Raw genomic sequence first — 21,141 nt, forward strand, 5'->3', positions numbered from 1 at the left:
TTCATACGCTGCCCATTTCACCTGTTAGATACTTCCACGGCTTGTTGTTGCATGTCTTCCAGAGACCAAGAGAGCTACTCTCCACCAGGCTGAGACTCCCTGTCCCCTCTGAGCACATCGACCTGAGACGTTTACTGTGCAGTTGGCTAACTAACCGTGCAGTAAATGTCTCAGCGTCTACACACGCACCCCTATGAGGCTGGAGTAAACTAATATACTCTGCAGCAGGATAGTACTTGTAAATTAAAGCAGTGTTTCCCAACTGTTTCCAGCCCAAGGCACACTTATATTAATAAAATTTTTCTGCGGCACACCTGTTAAGGCATTTCCCATCCTCATACCTATTGTAGCTCATTGCCATGGCAAAGCTCCGCGGCACACCTGTTCATTTCTGACAGCACACTTTGGTGCCACGGCACACTGGTTAGGAAACACTGAATTAAAGTATTGTCGTGCTGCTGAGTAAAAAAACTCTGCAGCTGCACACATAGATGTTGGAGAGGCTGGCTGGGGCACGAGGGTGCTTTAGTGCAGGGGTTGCCTGCCACCTAGCCATGCACTGAAGCTCCCTCATGCCCCAGCCAGCCCCTCCACCGCACATTATGCCAAGGGGAGCAGCCCTGGGCTGGCAGGCTAACCCCTGGGGCCCCCAGCCAGCCAGGGCTTCTCTTACCCGGCTCCACATGCTACGAATGAATAAATTGTGGAGATTATTGCTCCGGAGTTAATTGCTCCCAGGCGCACGTTCAAATGGTGCGCCTAGGAGCAATTAATTCCAAAACAATAAGCTCCACAGTTTATTTATGTGCTGTAATTGCATGTGTAGATGTGCCCACTGTGCTTCTGGCAAAGGCTATAGCAGAAACAAGGAGCACCAGCAATCACCCCAAAGGCATTTAGCCTCTGTAAAGACCAGTATTAAGGTTCATTCTCTTGTAGAAAGTCTAGGGACTTGGAGTCAAATTCACCACTGCTGGAACTGAGTGCCCTTTCGCTCGGATTCCAGCTTTAGCTCTCCAAAGGCTAGCAAGGCTACCAGAGTAGTTCTGTCTGTGGTAGCTAGCTGCTTTCCAAGCAAGCTGTCCTTTGAATTGATCTCATTGGTTTGTGTTTGGTAAACTCTGCTTCACTTGATTTCTCAGGTGATTCCAAGCTTTAAGGAACAAGAATGGGATCCAAAGAGGCCAGAGAAATATGCAGGGATATTCCACTTCCGGTTTTGGTGTTTTGGAGAGTGGACCGATGTGGTCATAGATGACCGGTTGCCAACAGTGAATGGAGAGCTGATCTACTGCCACTCCAATGTGGAGAATGAATTCTGGAGTGCCTTGCTGGAGAAAGCTTATGCAAAGTATGAATTTGCTCAGAGTCCTTTTAGCCACAAATAAAATCCACTCTCTCCACCTGCTCCTTGCTTCTCTCTTCCCTCCCATATTTCTTTGTGTTTTCCCCACTGATAGGGCTGTGCAAAGCTTCAGGTGGTGATTCAATTAGGAGGAGTTTCGGCCCGATTCAGTGGCCAAATCTCCAAATCCAAATCAAATTAGGGGATCAATTAAAAATTCTGAATCGATTCAAAGCTCTCCGAATCTTCAGAAAAGATTCGGAGAGCTTCAACGGTTTGGACAGTCCCCGGTGGCTCTAGCAGGGAGCTGCAGCTGGACTCAGAGCTGGTAAGTAGGGGGAGAGGAGCAGGGGGGAGGGCCATGGGGAGACCCCTGCCAGGCCCCATCCCCTGCCTGCTCCCCCAGCACTCCCCATGGCTGCCCCACCTGCCCTAGCTCCCAGTACTTTACAAAATAGCTCCACTCACCAGGTGCTGCCGCTGGCCTCCACTGCCCCATGTTGCATGAGGGGCTGTGCACGAGCCCTCCCCCACAGCTGTCCCACCCAGTCCAGCTCTAGCCCTTTAAGAAAAAAAAAGAAAAAAACCCCTGGACTCACCACTCCTGCAGCGGCCTTGGGGCTTTGAGGGGCCCGCTGGGCAGGAAAGGTGAGTGGGGAGCGGGTTTCTCAGGCTCATTTTTTCTTAAAGGGCCAGACCTGAGGTGGGCAGGGCAGCCATGGAGAGCGCAGGGTGAGGTCAGGGATTTCATACAGCGCACCCCATGCATCGTGGTGCAGTGAGGGGGCAGCGGGGATCGAATCACTGAATCGAATCACTGTCCCCCGAATCAGCCGAATCCAAATCCAAAGCGAATGGTAGCCACTTTGCACAGGCCTACCACTGATACTGTTACTGGAAAGCATATAGCTTTGCTGCCGCCAAAACTCTCCACTAAGGTATTCCTTCACGCACTGCATGTTGCCTCTACATTGCAACTCTTCTCTAGCAACCCAGTGCGCAGAAATCTTAGGATACATATAGGCTCTTTTTCTTCTAGTCTGTCACCAGAACATTACACAGAACCAAGCAGAATGAAACACGCTCTAAGAGTCAGATAATGAGTCGGTCTGCTCTGTCTCTCCTCCAGGCTGGCTGGGTCTTACGAAGCCCTGGATGGGGGCAGCGCTGCAGATGCCCTTGTCGATTTTACCGGGGCCATGGCAGAATCCATTGACATGGTACAAGGAAAATATGGCATGAATATTTCTGAGCAAATGAAGCTGCTTAATGACTTAATGAAAGTACATGAAAGAGGCGGGTTAATCAGCTGTTATATCTCGGTATGTGCACAGATGTGTTTTAATGTTTTATTCTGATGAGTTTCCTTGCCTGGTAAAAAGCAATATTAGCATAAACATAATCAGTGTATACTTAATTTGTATTTTTGGGAAGCCTTTCTACATAGAAAGTTAATGACTTGGCAACACTGCCAGCCAAGAACAATTCCCAGAGCCACCACACAGAATTGGGAAACCACAAAGTCATTTGCCCAGCCACTGACCTGAACGCTGATCTGAAATTCTGCTCTTTCTGAATGGAGGGAAGTGTCCAATTGGTGTCTTGAACAAGCAAACATAGCATATCCTCCCAGTTGGAGAAGCTGGTGCCATTTTTCCATAAACCATTTAATTCCTTGCTAAGTCTGTTTAAAAACGTGGTTTTCCAAACATCAAGTTGTCAATGCTTTAGAGTGCTTTATAGATAGGGAAAATAAATGTTCCCTAACCCCAGGCACTTCTAGTCAATGGGCAGGATTGTCAGTGGGGCCAGTCATTCATCTAAATCTGCTCCTGTCAAAATCCAGGGTAAAATCCCCTTAGGGTGCTTGTACACGTGATGATGTGGCCATGTACACATGATGAAAAGTGACAAGAAATCACCATTTGCCTAGCATAATGGCATCACCATGTTCACACGCGCGTTGTTTTTTCATGTCAAAATGTCTTTGAGTGTGGCAACCAGCGTTCCCTCTAAGCTGTGTGGCATGCACAGCCACACAAGCACACCCCTGGCAGCGTGGCATGAGCGCGGCTGCACACTGCATGCAGCTTAGAGGGAATGCTGGTGGCAACTTAGACCATCTCTGATGTATTTTAGTTTGCTTGTGGCAAATCGTGGCAAATTGCCCCTTTGTGGACAAAAAATCTGTTACGTGTACATGTCACACAGGACACCTCTTGCCACCTCCCCATGGGGCACTGTAGGAGGGCAGCAGAAGGGTGGCTGGGTGTGCTGGTGGCTGGAGAGGATGGCAGGGATGGTCCAAGGAGTGATGGAAGCCCAGGCATGCTCAGGGAAGCTCGGGCTTGGCAGGCTTCCAGCGTCCCATACACCATCCTCACTGCCTTCTCTGGCCTCCAGCACACCCAGCTGCTCTCCTGCTGCCTTTCCACACCACCCCAGGGGCAAGCCAGCCCATTCCCAGGCAGTCCCAGGCAGCAGGAAAGTGGCAGGGACAGGGTGCTGGAAGCCCACCAAGCCCAAGCTTCCCTAAGCACACCTGAACTTCTAGTGCCCCGTGCATTGTTGGATCAGGCCGGGTGCCACCTGTGAGCTGGGGCAGCACCCATGCAGCTAGCATCCTGCCCTGGGGTCACTGCTGCTGTGGAGGGAAGGACTGGGCTCCCTGCAGCTCAGGAGCTTTGCAAACTGGCAGCAGCTCATGCAGGCAGGCTTCACCGAGGGGCAAAAAAAAGTGGCCAGGGACCTGATCCATTTTTTTTGTCACAGAGCCTGCCTGTCTCTCCCACAGCGAAGAGGCAAGCTGCCAATGGCCTTTGAGCTGCGGGGGCCCCGGTCCTTCCCTGTGCAGCAGCAGCTCTCCCTGGGGCCACTAGCAGGTGGGCGCCGCCTGGGGGAGTGAGTGGCCATGGACCCGCGCTATTCCATAACAGTGACAGAAGCCCCTAAGTTGAAATGGTGGGTTTTTAATCATCACAATTAAAACCCACCAATTAAAGACCTACCATTTTCAGTTTAGGGGAACTAAACCCCTGTCATGTGTACAAGTGCCCTCAGATTACACTTAAGAAAGTGCTGAGCTCTATTGAAAAATCCCACCTAGCATGAGGGTTGAATCACAAGTGAAAGGAAAGCAAGTCAGCCACCACGCGGGTTAATATTTCCTGTGAATTTGTGCTGGTTAGTTATTTATGGAGTGGTGTTGTAGGGGCTGAGGATGCTGGCTGGAGAGAGGTAGTTTTGTAAGAGTCAAATGAGTGGCACTAAGGTTCGACACAACTCCTGACTGCCTTGCCGATTCCTTCCAATTTTTGAAATCCGTAAGCGTGAAGGCTGGCCCCTGTGGGCTATCTCTGCTTTAATTCCCCTTTCTGTAAGATGGAGACTGAGCTATTTTCCACCTTCACTGAGATAGTCCGATGATGATTAACTGGTCAGTACTTTCAGTTCGCAATATAAGGGAGGATCATCCAGGCAGCGACAAGCCTGAGCCTACATCTGTCTGCATTTAGTTTAGCTTCCTATCGCCTCATTTATCTCCTTACACCTCACGGCACCCTTCAAAAGATCTGCCCTGGGACCCCAGTTGAGAATCGCTGATCTAAATGCATTGGCAATTGTGTCTGGACCCTGCAACAATCAGCTTGGCCCTATTTCTGCAGCAGAAAGCCAGTAGTAACCTAAAAGTACCCCTTGTTCTCTGACTAGAAAGCAAATCAGCTGTGTTTGGAGATGTCCCCCAAAGAATCATGCATAGTGGCCATGCCACTCCAGGAGACACTGCCTGCTTCTGCTACAAGGGGGGCAAGCATGGTGCATCATGGGAGATGTTGTCCAACCAGGGGAACCATGTATGCACAAGAATAGGACCACTGAGGCACTCAAGCTACAATTTGCAACAGACATCCCAGCAGCTTCTTAGAACCCACTAATTTTGGTTTGAGATTGACATTTATGACTCAAAATTGTCCACAAATGTATCTATTTATACATAATATACACCATGATCTGACAAGCCCTGTCACTAACCCTCCTCCAAGTCCTGTGCTGGCACACTTAGCAGCATGATCACACAGGATGGGGGTTTCGGGGGGGGCGATGATTGAAATTATCTCTCCCAAATATTGAGGGAGGTTTTATTTCTTAATAGAAATAGCTTGAGGGGAAAAGGCAAAGGGTTAGGTGGTTGGAATAAAAATAAAATTAAGCACTTGTAATGCTTCCCATTTTCCCCTGGAGTTATAGTTCTGCCCATTGAATCCAATAAAATATGAATGCCTCCAAACATTATTACTTGGGGACTATACATATTGATTTAGCATGGTGTGTAAAACTGACTCGCTAGCATTTTCCCTCACAGCTATGATAAATGCGCTATATCCACCACTGTGCTGCTTAAATGAGCAGCCTTTAATATTTAAGAGGCTTTTGTTCCAATTCGCAAATGAGCCAAAACATTCTTTTGTTCACAAAATATCCCAGAGCTTCTGCGGGGGAAATTCAAACAGAAAGGCGATGTTTAAATTTGCTTTATTGTGGGTTTGGTTTTGTTTTTTCTTAATGGCTTAAATATCAGGTAGCAAACCTGAGAGCCATGCTGGTGATAAGAAGAGCAAAGAGGCTAATGGAGGACCCTCTAGCTCTACAGCTTTAATGAGCAGGAATGGTGATAGATTTCTGCGCTGTCATGGAAACCTTGTTCTCTCTTATTTATGAGGAATGCAAGTGAAAGAAAGTGTTAGATTGGAGGGAAAAAGCCTAACCTGTGAGAAATGTCAGCAGCTCTCGATACGACATATCAGATCTTTAGGCTGCGGTCACTGGAATGCACCGAGGCCTCAGTATTTGTCCTGCAGTTTCGAGATCAGCAGTCAGTACTAACTGGAGAACCAAAGGTGTCGAGAATTTGTTCGGCTGCTGTTTATTGTTGTTGTTACTTTATACCAAGGAACCAAAAAACGGAGCTCTGTCACATTAATAAACCCAGGCAGAAGGTAGGACAGGGCACCACCTTACATACTAGCTGGTTCAGAGAGGCATAAACTTTCAAATGCATCAGCCTACTCTATCAGATGCTTCTATATACCGAGAGGCACAAGGAGGGGGAGCATCTCCTAATTAATTGTAGAGTTGTAGTTGTCTCTTCCCTCATACCAGAACACAGGAGTTCATAGTCACAGGGATGTGAGTTGGATCAGGAGTAGGCAACCTTTTCCAGCTGCAAGCTGGACTGACCCGTTGTGGCTCAGGTGTGGGTGGGTGTGCAGATGCTAGAGCCTTGTTGCCGCCACCATTTGTCTCCTGGGCCACACAGGGAAAGCCCCTGCAGCCGGCCCTTTTCCCCATGGAGGCATGGGGAGAGCACCTGAACAACATGTCCCCTACTGCCAAAACCTCACATCTGTGGGCTGAATCCAAAGGCTTCATGGTACGGATCCAGCCTATGTGTCTTACATTGCTGACCACTGAGTTAGATTATTGCATGCTACATGCAGGGAACTACGAAATGCACCGGGTCAGATCCTAATAACTGACTTCTTACTGTCACAATGAGAGTTTTGACTCCACAGAGAGTAGGGGAGGTCTATAGGATCAGGCTCCATATCAGTAAAAGACAAAGCCCAATCCAAAACTGATTAAATACAATGGCTCCAGGGGTAATTGAATTAATCCCATCATGCATAAAATAGATAGACGGTCATCTAAGTATGGAAGAAACGTGTCAAATATTCTTGGCTAGTTGGCAAATCAGGACTAGGAAGTCAGCAGAAGAGTATGCTAACCGGATATTTCCAGAGACCTGGGTTCAAATACAGATTTAGGGGCCAAAAAGGAAACAAATCTATCAGATCGGTCTAATTCTTAACAAAGCCATTGACTGGAACAGTTCAGCACAAGAGGCCATGTACAACCCTAGATCAGTTCAGGAATGTGGTACCCAGTCTTGCCCCTCCTTGGGCCGTAACCTTGTGTAGTCCAATGACTCTCAGAGCTATGTCATCTGGAGTCTTATACTCCTGGTAGGGTCTCCCTTGGCGAGCAGATTGGAGGTGAGGTCCCAGACTAAGCGTGATCCAAACTCCTGAAGACCCCAGCAGCAAAACTTGAGGACCTGCTGGTTCTCTGAAGCTGTGAAGGTGGATGAGGGCTGCAGTGGGATAGAGGTCTCCAGTTGTCTTGAATATCCTTGCCACTGGGTTCAGGGCTCCCTCCTGTCAAGCTCATGTGATTGTTGCTTGTGCAGCGGCTTCCCCACATTAAAAGATGTCACACACAGTCCTCTGCCAGGGATGTTAACATCTAGAAACTAAGTCCTGTGGCAATGGATGAGTGGTGGTGGGGACAGGAACTTGATTTCTGGGAGTTCCTAGTCACCAATCTGCACATAGGCAGTGGTCATGTGATGGTTGTTTTGTGCCCTTGGCAGATATCATCCTTGTATCAAGGACAATGACACAGTCTTGACAGTGCAACACAAAGATTTCTTGCCACATATTGTATCACGCTTGGCCTCAACTGTTACTGTTTTTCCTCCATGGGTATTAATTTAATCTAATAGAGGGATAGGCATCAGAATGATTGGCTAATATCCATCAGGCCATACGGTATATCCAAGTTAAAGGCAATATCAGGCATAACCAAAATTGTGGGAAAGCTGCAAGTTCCAGAGTTATCTTAATTACTGATACCAGTATTTTAAAAGGAACAGTTAACCTTATCCTATAAGGCTAGAGCCCACCTCTATTAAGAGATTGACCATAACCTTCGTTCTGTTGTTTTTCTTTTTTGGGCTGCAGACTTCATCCACCAATGACCGGGAGGCAGAAACTGAGAGTGGCCTGATCATTGGCCATGCCTACTCGGTGACAGCCATTCGGAAGGTGCGCCTAGGAAAGAGGTTTAGATGCTTTTCCAAGTCAGAGAAGCTGTTCATGATCAGACTGAGGAACCCATGGGGCAGGAGGGAGTGGCACGGAGCCTGGAGTGACAGGTAAGTGCTGCTCGCTCTGGTGTCAGAGGAATCTAGCTGTCATATGGGGGATGCCGAGAGTGAGATGCATGATTAAAAAGTCTGAAACGCTGTCGTTCCATGAGGCTCACTGACTGTACACAGTGGTTTGACATTTCTTGCCAAGCACAGCAAGCAATGAGCAAGTGATGACCACATCCTGGAGTAACGAGGTCCAGAACGAGGAAGATGTTGCATGCTTCACGTTCTGGACTGTCATCTTATGGCATTCTTTTGCCAGGCTATTGGGAGGCTGGAAAGAGTTTGTGGTTAGGACCTCTGTTGATCAGTCAAGGCCAAGAAGTCTGTTCCCAGTTGTGCCCCATGTGACCTTGGGCAAGTTACTTAAAGTCTCTGTGACTCATTTCCCCTCTGTAAAACACTCTGCCAGGCTTTGATGAGGCTTTGTTTACAACCAGCTGTAAGAGCCTGTGAAAAAAGATGTGATAGAAGTGCAAAATGTCTTATTTCTTGTTTTGAAATGGATCATCTTATGGGTCAGCTGTTCTGCAGGGACCTTTGAAGTTGGTTAAGGTAGAGCAGAGAGACTCGCACGCTCAGATGGCTGAGTTCCATCACCCGAAATGCAGTGCATTTCAATTATTCTTTCTAGGCCATTTAAGCATTACTCTAACACTTAATAATATGGCACCCTTAAATGATGGTGCACCACCTTTCTTGTCCATTCTTTGTCACCTGTCAAGGATGCTGTTGCTTTCTATAGTTGCATTCAATTTTGAATAAAAAGGCTCAGTTGGTCTGATGCAGACAGAAAACAAGTTGGCTGGATTAATCCAACACCCTGAAGTGCTTTCTCAGTCCTTAGGCAAAAATCCCATTAATTTTAGTATAAAATAACATATGTTCTAATGAACCTCCACCTTGGGAGTCAGTCCTGTGAGGAGCAGAGTACCTTTGGAAAGGGGCTGGGAATTGATGTGCCAGGTCTTTATTCACTTGTGCATTACTCTTGGTACCTTGGAGGTGTCCCAGCAGCCAAGCACTATTCATATCCTGTAAGAGTTTCTTATCAAAGCTGTCTGATGGCACGAAGAACTCAAACTCTGTGCATTCTTCTTTAGGGAGAACCAGATATTTAGATAGTCCCATCAAGGTGAAGAGTTTGATAAGAGGGAATACAGGATGAATATACCCATGTACTTTCTGAGGGCCATGAGAGAATAAAGTCATTTTCATATGGAAATATCACCCAAATCTACCCATCCAAGCCAACTTCTCTCTATATTAAGGGAGGGACTGTCACAGAAAACCAATACCATTCTCTTTACAATTTATCAATTTGCCTTCAACCATGTATCATTTTCAAAAAAGTGTTTCCAAATCAATGATTATTTGGAAGTATATCCTTATAGGAGTCAACAATATGTTCCTGAATATGATACACCCTGTTAGTGCTCTGACATTATTTAAAGAGATGGGACTGCAGAAAATATTTCAAGGAGCTGTTTTTTCCAGGTGCAGTTTGTTTCACTTACTAAACCAATTCTTTTTTTCCCCTTCAGTTCTGAAGAGTGGAAGAAAGTCAGTGAATCGGAGCGTAAGAGATTGGGACTCACCATTAGAAATGATGGAGAGTTCTGGTGTGTAGAAATGCCTGTATCCCTTGGAGATTCTGGACTGGGGTCTAGCTAAGTTAAGCAGTTAGTAGCAGTCACAGCATCGTAACTACCGTAAGAATGACGTCTTTAAAAAAATGAGAACATGTGGCAATCCACTTTCTGGCATTGGGCCTGTATTTCTTCAGACCCTCAAGGAGTGGCCACAGCTGAAGAAAAACATTAAAGATGTGTCAGAAAATATCGAGACCTAATTGAATCCTTAAATTTCAGAGAGCTCAAAGCCTGTCTGTGATACTTTAGTGTTTAGGGAAGTTCCCTTCATACCAAGTTACTTCGCATGCTAATTTGTATATAGCAGAGTTCAAATACCTGCCCAAACTGCATCAAAACCTGTATGTGCCTTCTGTGCAATGTGCTAAAGGAGTTTCCAGCTCACCCATCACTGCAGTACCAAGTTATCTAGAAGTAAATATGTAATCAACTAATTTTAATCCCAATCTGTGTTTTTTTGCCATGGGATGTTGTATCCCTGAGACCCACTGGAGCTCAGACAGTTTTCTTTGCTTAAGCACCAGACCCACAAGGCCCACCATGTGATTTCCATCACAAAAGTCCATAAAGTTCAGAAGGAATTTACTGACTTCGCTACTAAACTACCAATATATCACCCCAGTCATAGGGTAGGGGTTACTGTGAAAAAACCTTCTCATGTGCCAAGTTTCAGTGCATCATTGCAGCATGCTGAATTTTGTCAGAACTAAGAATAAGGAGTTAAATGCAGAGCATGATCTCTTGTGTGGCAGGCCAGACTGCGCCTCCATGGCCAATCAGCTGCTCACAGTGGATGTTAATATTAAGTAGCCCATGTATGGAGACCAAAGTGTTATAAGAGGGTGACGAGAACTGGTTGTTTCTGTGTTGCAAATATAGAAATTCCAGTCTCCCTTTGCCAGGCCAGTGGTAACAACATCAACCCTGTAGTTATAACCTACATTTTAGGATCCAGTTCTAGACTGAAACATATTTAGGAACTAAATGAACACACTGAGTTGCTCTTTGCCTATGTTATACTCTGATTTTCTTGTGGGCCTTTTATTTGGAAAGGTTTTTGGTGAATCAGGTAGTTCATAGGTAAAGGTCAAGGCAAAGCAGTGCCTCATCTTGAGCTGCATGAAGCTGCCGTGAGTTGTTTTGCCACAAGCTGTATGATTTTACACTCACTGTATTTTACTAACCTTACTTCGCTTGTGAACCCTGGCTCAGGATGACATTTGAGGACTGGTGCAAGAACTTCACGGATGTTGACGTGTGCCGGATTATGAACACTTCCTACTTTAGTATCCACAAGACTTGGAAAAGGAGAATGGTGCGTGGGGCTTGGACAAAGAATTCAGAACCACTGCTAAACCGCTCCGGAGGATGCTTCGATAACAAAGCCACCTTCCTACAAAACCCCCAGGTGGGAACCTATTTACACTGACTGAATCTTGCCACAGTGTGCAGTGCCAAGTGGGGAATACTTGCTAGGAACAGTGGCTCCTGAATGGAAACTTGTTGGGTATTTCCAATCAAAGCGTTCTTATTGTTTCACTGTAAAACCAGCCTTTGTGCTTCTTCAGCCTCTTCAGTACCTATCAGAACGGTTTAAGGATTTGTCCAGGACTCATTTTTGGCTCTTCTGAACCTGAACCAGACAGCTGAGACTGACCTATTTATTGGCCAGATTCCATTTTCAACCCTGCTTGCTCACTCTCTCCCCCACCTCCTCGCTCTGCAGCTCTCTGTTCGATGTTTTCAGCACCAGGGCAGGCAGCATCAGACACAAAACTTCCATTACTGTCAGTAGGAGCTTGGCATGTAATGCTCACTGTATTACTTCAAAAATTGACTTTTCCATTTGTTGCATCTTCCCCATTGCTGAAAGGGTTTTTGTGCCTCCTTCTCTCCACTTAAGTGGGCAGCATCTACCAGCACTCCCCCCATTTCCGTAGCAGGCGAACACAGAACTGCAATCTTCACAGCTCAGGCTAGGAATCATCTGTAATTCCTGGTTTGTCCTTTCATTCAGGCAGAGAAGCATATCTTTACTCCTCTGTCAGTGATAAACGTCTTTCTTGAACAGGACTCGTGCTCCTGTGAATTTATTCAGTTAACAAGGCTGGCTGCTCCTCATTAGGATTCTGGGTATTTTCCCAGTGTTTGTGCAGGTCTAATTTTTACATGTTTAGCTGCTAAAAAGAAAGAAAGAGGTCCTAATGTTTAGTTCAGAGTCATGCCAGATGCAGTGAAAAGAGCTCTTTTATTAAGGCTCTGTCTCTAGGCTGGTTGACTAAAAGGTTGCTAACAGCAGTGCTGGGATATCTTTATGTTAGCTTAAGGCAAAATTAAATTACCTTGTCCCGCTGGCACATGCCGCAGTAGTTTAGAGATTATTACGGTTGCTATCCTCCCGGAGGGAGCTGTCTAATTCGAAGGCATCCTGTGAAGTAAATATATTTCAGTAGGGCTGGTAAGCACGTCGCTCCCCTTACAAAATAAAAGAATTCAAGTATTTTGGTAGCCCAAAATATGCACACTGGCCCACAACCAGCTGCTCATTCTTCTTGCTTGCTAACGTCTTGGTTATCGGTATAGTGGCAGTGTTTGCAAACCAGTGGTGCCCACAGTCGCAGGGAGAAATTCCTGAGCGCTCAGGGTTTCAATTCTGCACAATCACTACACATATCACAAATGTGGTACTTGATCATATGATTTACCAACATTGTGTGGCGTAGCGGGTAGTTTAACTCATTGATGTGGATGCAGCTATGTGTTTTCCTCTCCCTATTCTGTCTCTAGATATCTTTATCTTGAATATTGTCCCTCCCTGGGGACAAGGTGTGTTTTCGGATATTCTAGAAGCAAGTCCTCTCATCAGTCCCAGTGCTTTTTATCCCAATATTGACATCACACAGCAGTTATATTTGCATCCAAGACACAGCCCTCATAGAAAGCCAGGTAGCAGCCACACACAGGAGCCTGGGCTTCATTCGGTTGGTCAAATAATCTTGGGAAATATTAAGATTCCTGACCTGGGTTGAAATTATTTCTCAGTGAAGATTGACAGATGCTTCACCACTGTGTAAAAAGCAACTCCGCAGACTAGCTGGGTCCCTTTGAGAGCCAGGGCTATCACATCATCCATATAAATGTTGATTCCTGAGTGAAAACAGCCAAAACAGAAAGAAAGAATATTTAGGGGCCTGGGAGGGAATTGATTTTCTCGAGGCAGCTGTGCTCGAGCCTGTGCCACAAGAGATTTGTATTTCATCACAGTTTAAGTGATGCTGCCCTAGAGCGCAGCGCGTGGGTAAGGAGTGAAGGGAGGGAGGGAGCCATCACAGGGCAAGGTGGCACTATTGCAGCAGAGGTCATCTCACGGCCTGCTCAGCAGGCAGGGCTCATCAGCAGCCCCTGGCGGGAGAATACTAACCATTCCAGAGATTGTATTTCCCGCAATACTAGTTAGAGTCTTCTAGCAGTCTGCTTAAAACAGGAAACACGGTGAGCCCAGCACACAGCTGGCCTCCGCTGAGAATTTGTTGCTGTTTTTCATTAGCTCCACACACAAAGGTTTTGAGGGGGTCAGAGGACATAAAATCTGTCCAAGCTTAACATGAAATGGTGCCATTTTCCCTTTCTGCCAATGTCCTGCAACTTAGTTTTGTCCATTAGTGGCAAGAGCAAGAAAAAAATGGAACTTAAAGAAGTTTCTGAAGGGGAAAAGAATGTCAGCTTTGCACCTCGGGATGCTTTATGATATAAAAAATACTCTGATCTTTATGAATTAGAAATGCTGGCCTTGTCTGCCCTGCTTTCTCTGAAGGCTCTGAGTCGCTAGTGAACTGGGATAATAGTGACAGCTTGAGTAAAAAGCAACCAAAGTCTGATTCATTAAGAGAGGAAATCCCTTTATAAATACTATATAAAATGCTTTAAAGTTGTTTGGTCTTATTAATGCCAATTCTACTCAAATGCCCATTAAATGGTTACAATAAAGGATGACTTGGTTAAAGATGAAAAATTCCCTCTTGCTTGGAAAACTAAGTGGGATGTGGAGCCAAAACCCTTTTCAGGCTTTCTATTTACTTCATAAAACAGAAACCCTTTTTTCATTTGCAGGTCACAATTCATATAAAAATACCTGGAAAAAAACAGGTCCCACCTGAGTGTCCAAATAAACAGAGACCCAGCATGACATTTGTTTCATTTTTATTCTCATTATTTTCATTATTATTATCTCTTTTCCTTTTTTCAACTTTTTAATTTTTGCTTTGAGAGGACATCAGCTCTCATTGTACAGCAACAGCTATTGGAGGATGCTTAGATGATTCCCTGGCTTCATGATCTGCGACACTATCAGTTTCAAAATCCCTACCATTATAATTAAGTTCTTACTAGGACTGTCACAGGATTCATCCTCGATATAGACCCCTCGTACTGTGGACAACCCTGTTTCCATATCTAGTCTTCCTTAGTAATGCCTTACATGCAGTTTGGAAGAGGTCATGTTTTTAACAGGTTGTTCTCTGTCCTGTGTCTCTTCCCCTCTCTCCCTTGCTAGTATGTCTTCGATATCAAGAAGGCTGAGGACAAAGTGCTGGTCTCACTGCAGCAACAGGACCGGCGCATGTACAAGAAGATTGGGAAAGGGGACAACTTCTCGACTGGCTTTGAAATCTTCAAGGTAGGCTGCCACCTGCATGTTCGTTCAGATCTGGTCATGTTTCAGGAATCCTGCTCCCAAATGCAGCTTCATCTTAGCTCTGGGATACTGGGAAGGCAGATGCATATTTCACGCAGTGGGATCTAACTGCTCACTTCTCAGCAGAATCCCCGCACCATTACCGCACATGGCTACAAATACCATGGCTGCCCTTGACACCTTCAGCCTCAAAGCCCAAGCCCCAGCCACAAGCCACTTGGAGATATGAACATGCCCATTAAGCCATGCCATCTACTGGCAGTCTCCAGCATGGCATTTATGATGATCATATTATAAAGCAGTTCACAAAATGCTAGTGGTGGTTGGGACGTTTTAAAAAAAATACAGAATGTTTAAAATAATTGTCATTTTGCAGGTGTTGGAAAGAGATGTTTTTCTACATTTCACCAAAACAAATATTTGAAATGATGGGGGATTTGGGAGCTTGAAATGATGATTTTTTTAAATTTTTCCCTTTCCTTTTTCCTTCTTCTGTTTCCATCTTGACTGATGAATGCAGTGGAATGAACAAAGGCAGATCCTGTTCCACCTTGAGTCCCTGTAAATCCATTAATGAATCCACTGTTATCATTTTAGCCCTCAAACTAAGGCACAAAAGCAGCAGTCTAAAAGAGGAGGACCTTCACAACTTTTTTATTAATGGTGTTTCAGGGGCTTAAGCTGACCGGAATAGGATAACAGTTGATCACCTAATAGAGGGAATACAAGCTAACCAAATAGAGTCCAAATTCTTTTCTTTTTTTTTCTTTTTTCCTTCTTGCTACTCTGAAAAGTTGACAGTTTTCAAAAGCAATAGGGCAATAGAAAGAAAAATAATGGACAGGAAAAAGGAAGACAAGTCTAGGATATCATTTGCTTTACTGCATTCAGCGCTAAAATAAAAAAAGAATGAAGGGGGCCCAAAGAAGGAAGAAAACAAATGAAACAAGTAAGAGAAGAACGGGGGGAAAAAATCAAAGCAAATAAATTGTTGTTTCCGATTTTGTCAAAAAATGACATTTCCTTAAAAAGTGCAATTGCCTTATTTAGGGAGGGAAAAAAAACATTTTTCTTGTTATAAAGTTAGCCTCCTGTAAGTGGAGAGTAATCATAGCATACCATGGCATATGCAAGAGAGTTTACCAGAACTGCAGTGCATGTAAATTTTCTTTTCTACCACTAGATTATTTTCAATAATTAGAAAGCTTATAAGGATGTCCATTGTCCAGCAGTATTTTGTTATTTCTATTACTGTGGGAGTCATAAGTCAGCTTGGCATGGCATAAATCTAGTCCCTAGCGCAAAGAGCAGTACAAAATGTGATTGAGCCATATTTAGCAAATTGGCATTCCTATTCAGCGCATGTAAATTTGATCTTTTCACATTAACAGCATCTATTAGAGGTACCATGAAATCATTCATCCTTACAGAAAATGTTTCATCTGTTCTGTCTCCATGCCTATTTAGTAAACGCATTTAGTGAAGAGAATTGAAAAGTAGAATACATTTTCAAAAAGTATTTGAATCCTTCCCCGGTTGGGGAGTTAACTGTAGTTTGGAAATGTTTAATCAGATGCACTAATTAACTGGATGTGAAGGTAAACAGACCAAAGTCTGCTTGACTGAAGCAAAGGGAGTTACATTTTTAAAGAAAATTCTACCTTTGGGATCTGAGTAGCTGGAGGAGTATATGTATATTTAAATGATATTGTAGAAAGCAGGGGTAGGCAACCCTTGGCACATGTGCCAGAGTGTGACATGCAGAAGCATTTGGCTTGGCACACGTGCCTTGGGGAAGGGGCCAGGGCTGTGCTGCCACAACAAGGATCAGGCCCCTCGCAGCATCCCTGCCATCCGTCTCTGGCACGCCAACATCTCACGTTGAGGTTGTGGGTGTTTTTGGCACTCTGCTCAAAAATGTTGCTGACCCCTGGTATAAAGCATTGCTGTCCCACAAAAATGACAGTGATGACCAAATACAACCCCAAGGCTGAGAACCAGGTATAGGAGTCAGTCAAGGCTTTTCTGTATTCAGGTAAGAGGTACCAGCAGAGGGCCTTCCAAATGCCTGTTACTGTTCCTATACTGTAAGGAGGAGGAGCTCACACCCTGTTCCCAGTGGTGCCATACAAACGACTAGAAAGACAAACTCATAATCTTACACAAGCATGCAGTGCAGCTTAGTGCATACAGATGTGCATATACATGAGTGCCCAGGTAATCCTTCTGCTAATCTTACAGTTCTGCAGCTCCAGTTTTGCACCTGCACCTGTTGATATATGCTCTTATTGATATCCTTGCAATTATACCTTTGAAAATAAAGCAGCTTCACCACACTTAAAGTTGGACACATGCATGACATTCATGACATAATGTCCACAAAATATCTTCCCCACACATTATTTTGGAGGGACTGGATTCAGAGCACAGGACTGGGTGGCTAGCTTGCTGCTACTCCCTTGTTGTCTGACCTGGGCCAAGTCACTTTTTCCTGACTGTGCTTCATTTTCTCCATTTCTATTATGGGCATAAGATGCTTAATCCTTGCAATGGACTGTGAGACATGCTCTAAATTTATGCCATATGTTTTAACTTTAGTCTTTTGAAAATGCGGTCTGTCCATTTGGTAATGGTTGTCTGAACCATCCTACCTTAGAATCTTTAACCAGCTCCAAAAACTGATTTTCCTCTTTTGTGATTTCATGTCACTGTAAAAGAATTCACTTATCACCAGAAACCAGGACCAAGCAGCATACTAAAGAGCGTGCATCCAAAACAAGCATCCCATGCCTCTCGTTCTGTGTGATTCTAGGTGGAGGACAACAGAGAATACCGAATCCACACACTGACAATACAAGAGAGAGTGGCAACATCCACATACATCAACACACGCACCGTGTTCCTAAAGAAGCTCCTTCAGAAAGGCCGCTATGTCCTCATTCCAACGACGTTCCTTCCTGGTGTTGTTTCTCAGTTCATTTTGAGGCTCTTTACAGATGAACCATCAAAACTTAGGTACCTTGTATTTTATACAACATGGACCCTTCATCCACTTCCTCCTGTTCTACCCCACAGAAGTGGTTACCTTCAATATACCACTTGCATGTAAGGCAGATATGTGATTCGTCTTGACAACTTGATCAAAATTAGCCTTCTGGGATTTTCAATGATCTCATCCCCTTTTGCTTCACTAGGAGTTGTGGATACTCACCACCTCTGGAAATCAGACCACTATTATTTAGGTACCAAAGAGCAGGCAGCCAAGATTGGCCATGATAATTCCCTGCTCGGTCCTCCTATTGTAAAGGTACAGTTTTGGGGTCCTAATATTGCTGGGGGTAGCAGTCAATATCATTTCCTGATCTGACAGCTTGTTCCCACAGCTTAGAACAACGGATATGCCAATGATGTCAGTTGTACACACAAATATTTCCATCTGCAAACCAGGAGAATGTGATGAGGTCTCCGTAATAAGTAGGAGCCCTTAAACCAGTCTCAAGATAGATATATTTCACGAAGCACATGGAAATAGCAAAGTGGAGACAGCTTCCTCCACAATGTCCTGGTCTTGAGGAGACCATCTCAGTGCTGGGGTTGACAAATTAAGTATTTCCATGGCCTATTCTATCTTTGACCTCTCTACAACCAACAACAGCTTTACTGTGACATTTTTAAGATGAGTGGTAATATATGCTGGTGATGACTTGTGTTTAACTTGAGGCACAACAGATCACCAGATTTATTTCCCACTGATAAGCCATGCGACAGCATAATTACTAACCAAGTGGCTTTGAATGTGGGGATCTTGAGATGGAAAGAGCCCAACCCCATTACCACTCTCTTAGGCCAAACCACACGCTTCCCCAAAGTCAACTAGACCAAGCCTTTTAGAGTAGTTGGGTTTGGCTCTTCTGTCATTTACCTCAGCATAGATCTGGAATAACTCAGTTGAAATAAACCAGTGTATAAATAAACCTAGGCCCATTATATCTTTGTTTCGCTTTGATATTATTTTTGATGGCTTGAAAATTTGTTCTCCACATGCAGCTGCCATGCAAGAGATGCTATAACTTTTTCTGTTCATGTTCATGTAAGTCTGTGTTATTCCTGTAAACACAAACCACCCCAGGTGACATACAGGAAAAGAACAGCAAATGTAGATGTTTTGAAAAGGCCAACATTCACCATTCTGCTATTTTGCTTTCAACACCAAAGCTTTACCCCTATCTAAATTGCATAACCTTGTTCTTTCAGAGAGCTGAAGTCAGATAAGCCTACATGGACACGCTGGAGCCTCTTATGTGGTTACCCTCGCAGGGTTACCCAAATTAAAATTCACTCTGCAGAGGGCCTACAAAAGCAAGACAGATCCGGTGGTAAGTGATGAGAATGTCTCTAGAGAAGTAGGAATTGTTGGCTGCTAATGCTTCTGCAAAGCCCTGCTGATTTGATATGCAAATGATCACAAATTATTCTAAGGAAATGAAAATTTAAACCTTAGCAGATTCTGTCTGGGGAGACAGTTTTATTTTTTTCTGGAGCCCTGTTGTACCGGAATAGGCTTTTATATGGACAAAAGAAGAACCAGGGTTAAGGAGGCAACACAAAACAACAGCTAAATGTCAGCTGTGATGGCCCAGATGGTGAATAATAGGCAGTCACTTTTGATAACTGTGTGGTGGGGATTAGCCAGAAAGTCACAGTAATGGCTTCAGCTTATAGCCCTTCTTCCATTCAGGGTTGTCCATTCTGTCAATGAAAAATGTCCAGTGAGAGGTTGTTAGGAAGGACTCCCTGTAATGGGGTGTGTGACACTGAACACCTACCTAGCTACAGTTCATCCAAGAAGTTCAAAGCACTTCACTCACTTTTAATATGTCTGTGAGGCTATTACTGTAAGATTACAACCATTTTGGGCTGGTACACCGAGGCACAGGGAGGTGATAAGACTTGTATGGCATCAACTATTGTATATCTGTGTGTATCAAGGAAACAGTCTTGAAGCTGAGCGGTGCGTGACACTGAGCGCTAATTCATTGACTTGCCCCACCTCCATCCTTTGCCCTGTACATTCTGCATGCTCCTCCATCTGGCACAGCTAAACTAAGTTCCTTCCCATGATCATCAGAGGAGAAACAAGCAGAGGCAACTAGCACTAAGTTAGCACCGGGAGGCTGCAAACAGCTGCTCCGGGCTCTGGCATGTTGGCACTCCAGCACCTTCCAAAGTAGACGTTGTGGTTTTTTCAGCTTTTCAGCCAAAAAATGTTGCCTACCCCTGACCTACATGATGTGCTGTACCACTGAAGACACTAGCTGTTGGTTTTGTAAAGGGGGTTCTAGTATCCCAGAGGGTCAAGAAGAGTCGACAGTAATGAGTGTCAGTGAGATTCGTGTTGAATCTCATCCCTAACCTTCTGATCACGAGGACGTTGCTGCATAGAATTCTGTCCTGTCCTCTTACAGAAACCACTACTGACTTCCCTTATGGCACAATGCACTTCTTGCTAACCATTCGTGCTAACACTTTTGTCTTTTCAGGGGACCAGGGGGGCGCTAGAAAATTGCTTTACTTGGTTTTTCCTGGCTTGTTCTTGCACAGCTATAATGACATTTTGTGTGATTAAACATCAGACATACAAGTAGCCTTGTTCCACAGTTTTGGAGAGACAGGCAGACTGGCTGGATGGATAGATTAGACCAAAGGGAGATATGATGACAAGAACAGCAAAAAAACAGTGATTTATAAAAAAAAGAGTCTTGTTCATTCCCTCAAAAGTTACTGTTGGTTTTAGGGGATTTGTTCCCACCTGTTTTCAAATTCCTTAATCATTTTCTTCCAGTGTTCCCTGAAGTAAACCAGGAGGGAAAGGGAATTGGTTTCTACCATTTTGCAATTCCTAACACAGTTACAGTGTTGACAAGATTATTAAAACTATCTCCTGTAGCTGCCAAAATGTAGGCTTCAGCTCAGGAAGCAAAATGTGATTTGTCGCATTGTGACACTGACTGTCAGTAATGTACAACTGGGACTTACAATCAGCAACTAATAGGAACTATCTACAAAATCTGTTGTTCTTGGTCTGAGTCATATCTTTCTCTATTTTGATTTCAAGGCTAGCAGCAACTAGTTCTGGGATGGGGGCTTACTTTGACAAACAGGTAATTTATATTTATTGAACAAGAAAAACATTAAAAAGTGTGTTCTGTGTGAGGAACCTATAGGGATATGTATTATGGAGAGCTGGGCAACATTTCCTAATCCAATATTTCATGCACCAAAAATGCAGAATAGGGATAGCTGAATCTATTTGCAAATATGTTCCAAATTCATCAAATGTCTTGACTGGAGAAAAACAGAAAAAAAATTGAAAACAAAACCTGTTCAGTTAGACATTTTTTAGAACTAAGCATGCTGATTTTTATTAAGTGAAACAACGTGCCATTTTGAACTTTGCCAA

The 21,141-nt window shown here is 44.4% G+C and overlaps 1 protein-coding gene across 3 annotated transcripts in view; it reads left to right on the forward strand.

Moving 5' to 3' along the window:
* Positions 1-21,141, forward strand: part of CAPN6 (calpain 6) — an 80,973-nt gene that overhangs the window by 45,462 nt on the left and 14,370 nt on the right. For all 3 annotated transcript variants that reach the window (XM_014607161.3, XM_014607160.3, XM_019487821.2), the window contains exons 5-12: positions 1,143-1,351; positions 2,475-2,667; positions 8,146-8,339; positions 9,881-9,958; positions 11,201-11,396; positions 14,541-14,663; positions 17,494-17,696; positions 18,936-19,057. In XM_014607161.3, the coding sequence (XP_014462647.2) occupies positions 1,143-1,351; positions 2,475-2,667; positions 8,146-8,339; positions 9,881-9,958; positions 11,201-11,396; positions 14,541-14,663; positions 17,494-17,696; positions 18,936-19,057 (1,318 nt within the window). The remainder of the gene's footprint in view (positions 1-1,142; positions 1,352-2,474; positions 2,668-8,145; positions 8,340-9,880; positions 9,959-11,200; positions 11,397-14,540; positions 14,664-17,493; positions 17,697-18,935; positions 19,058-21,141) is intronic.

Source organism: Alligator mississippiensis, chromosome 8 (genome assembly GCF_030867095.1).
Source record: "Alligator mississippiensis isolate rAllMis1 chromosome 8, rAllMis1, whole genome shotgun sequence".
NCBI classification, from domain to species: Eukaryota; Metazoa; Chordata; order Crocodylia; family Alligatoridae; genus Alligator; species Alligator mississippiensis.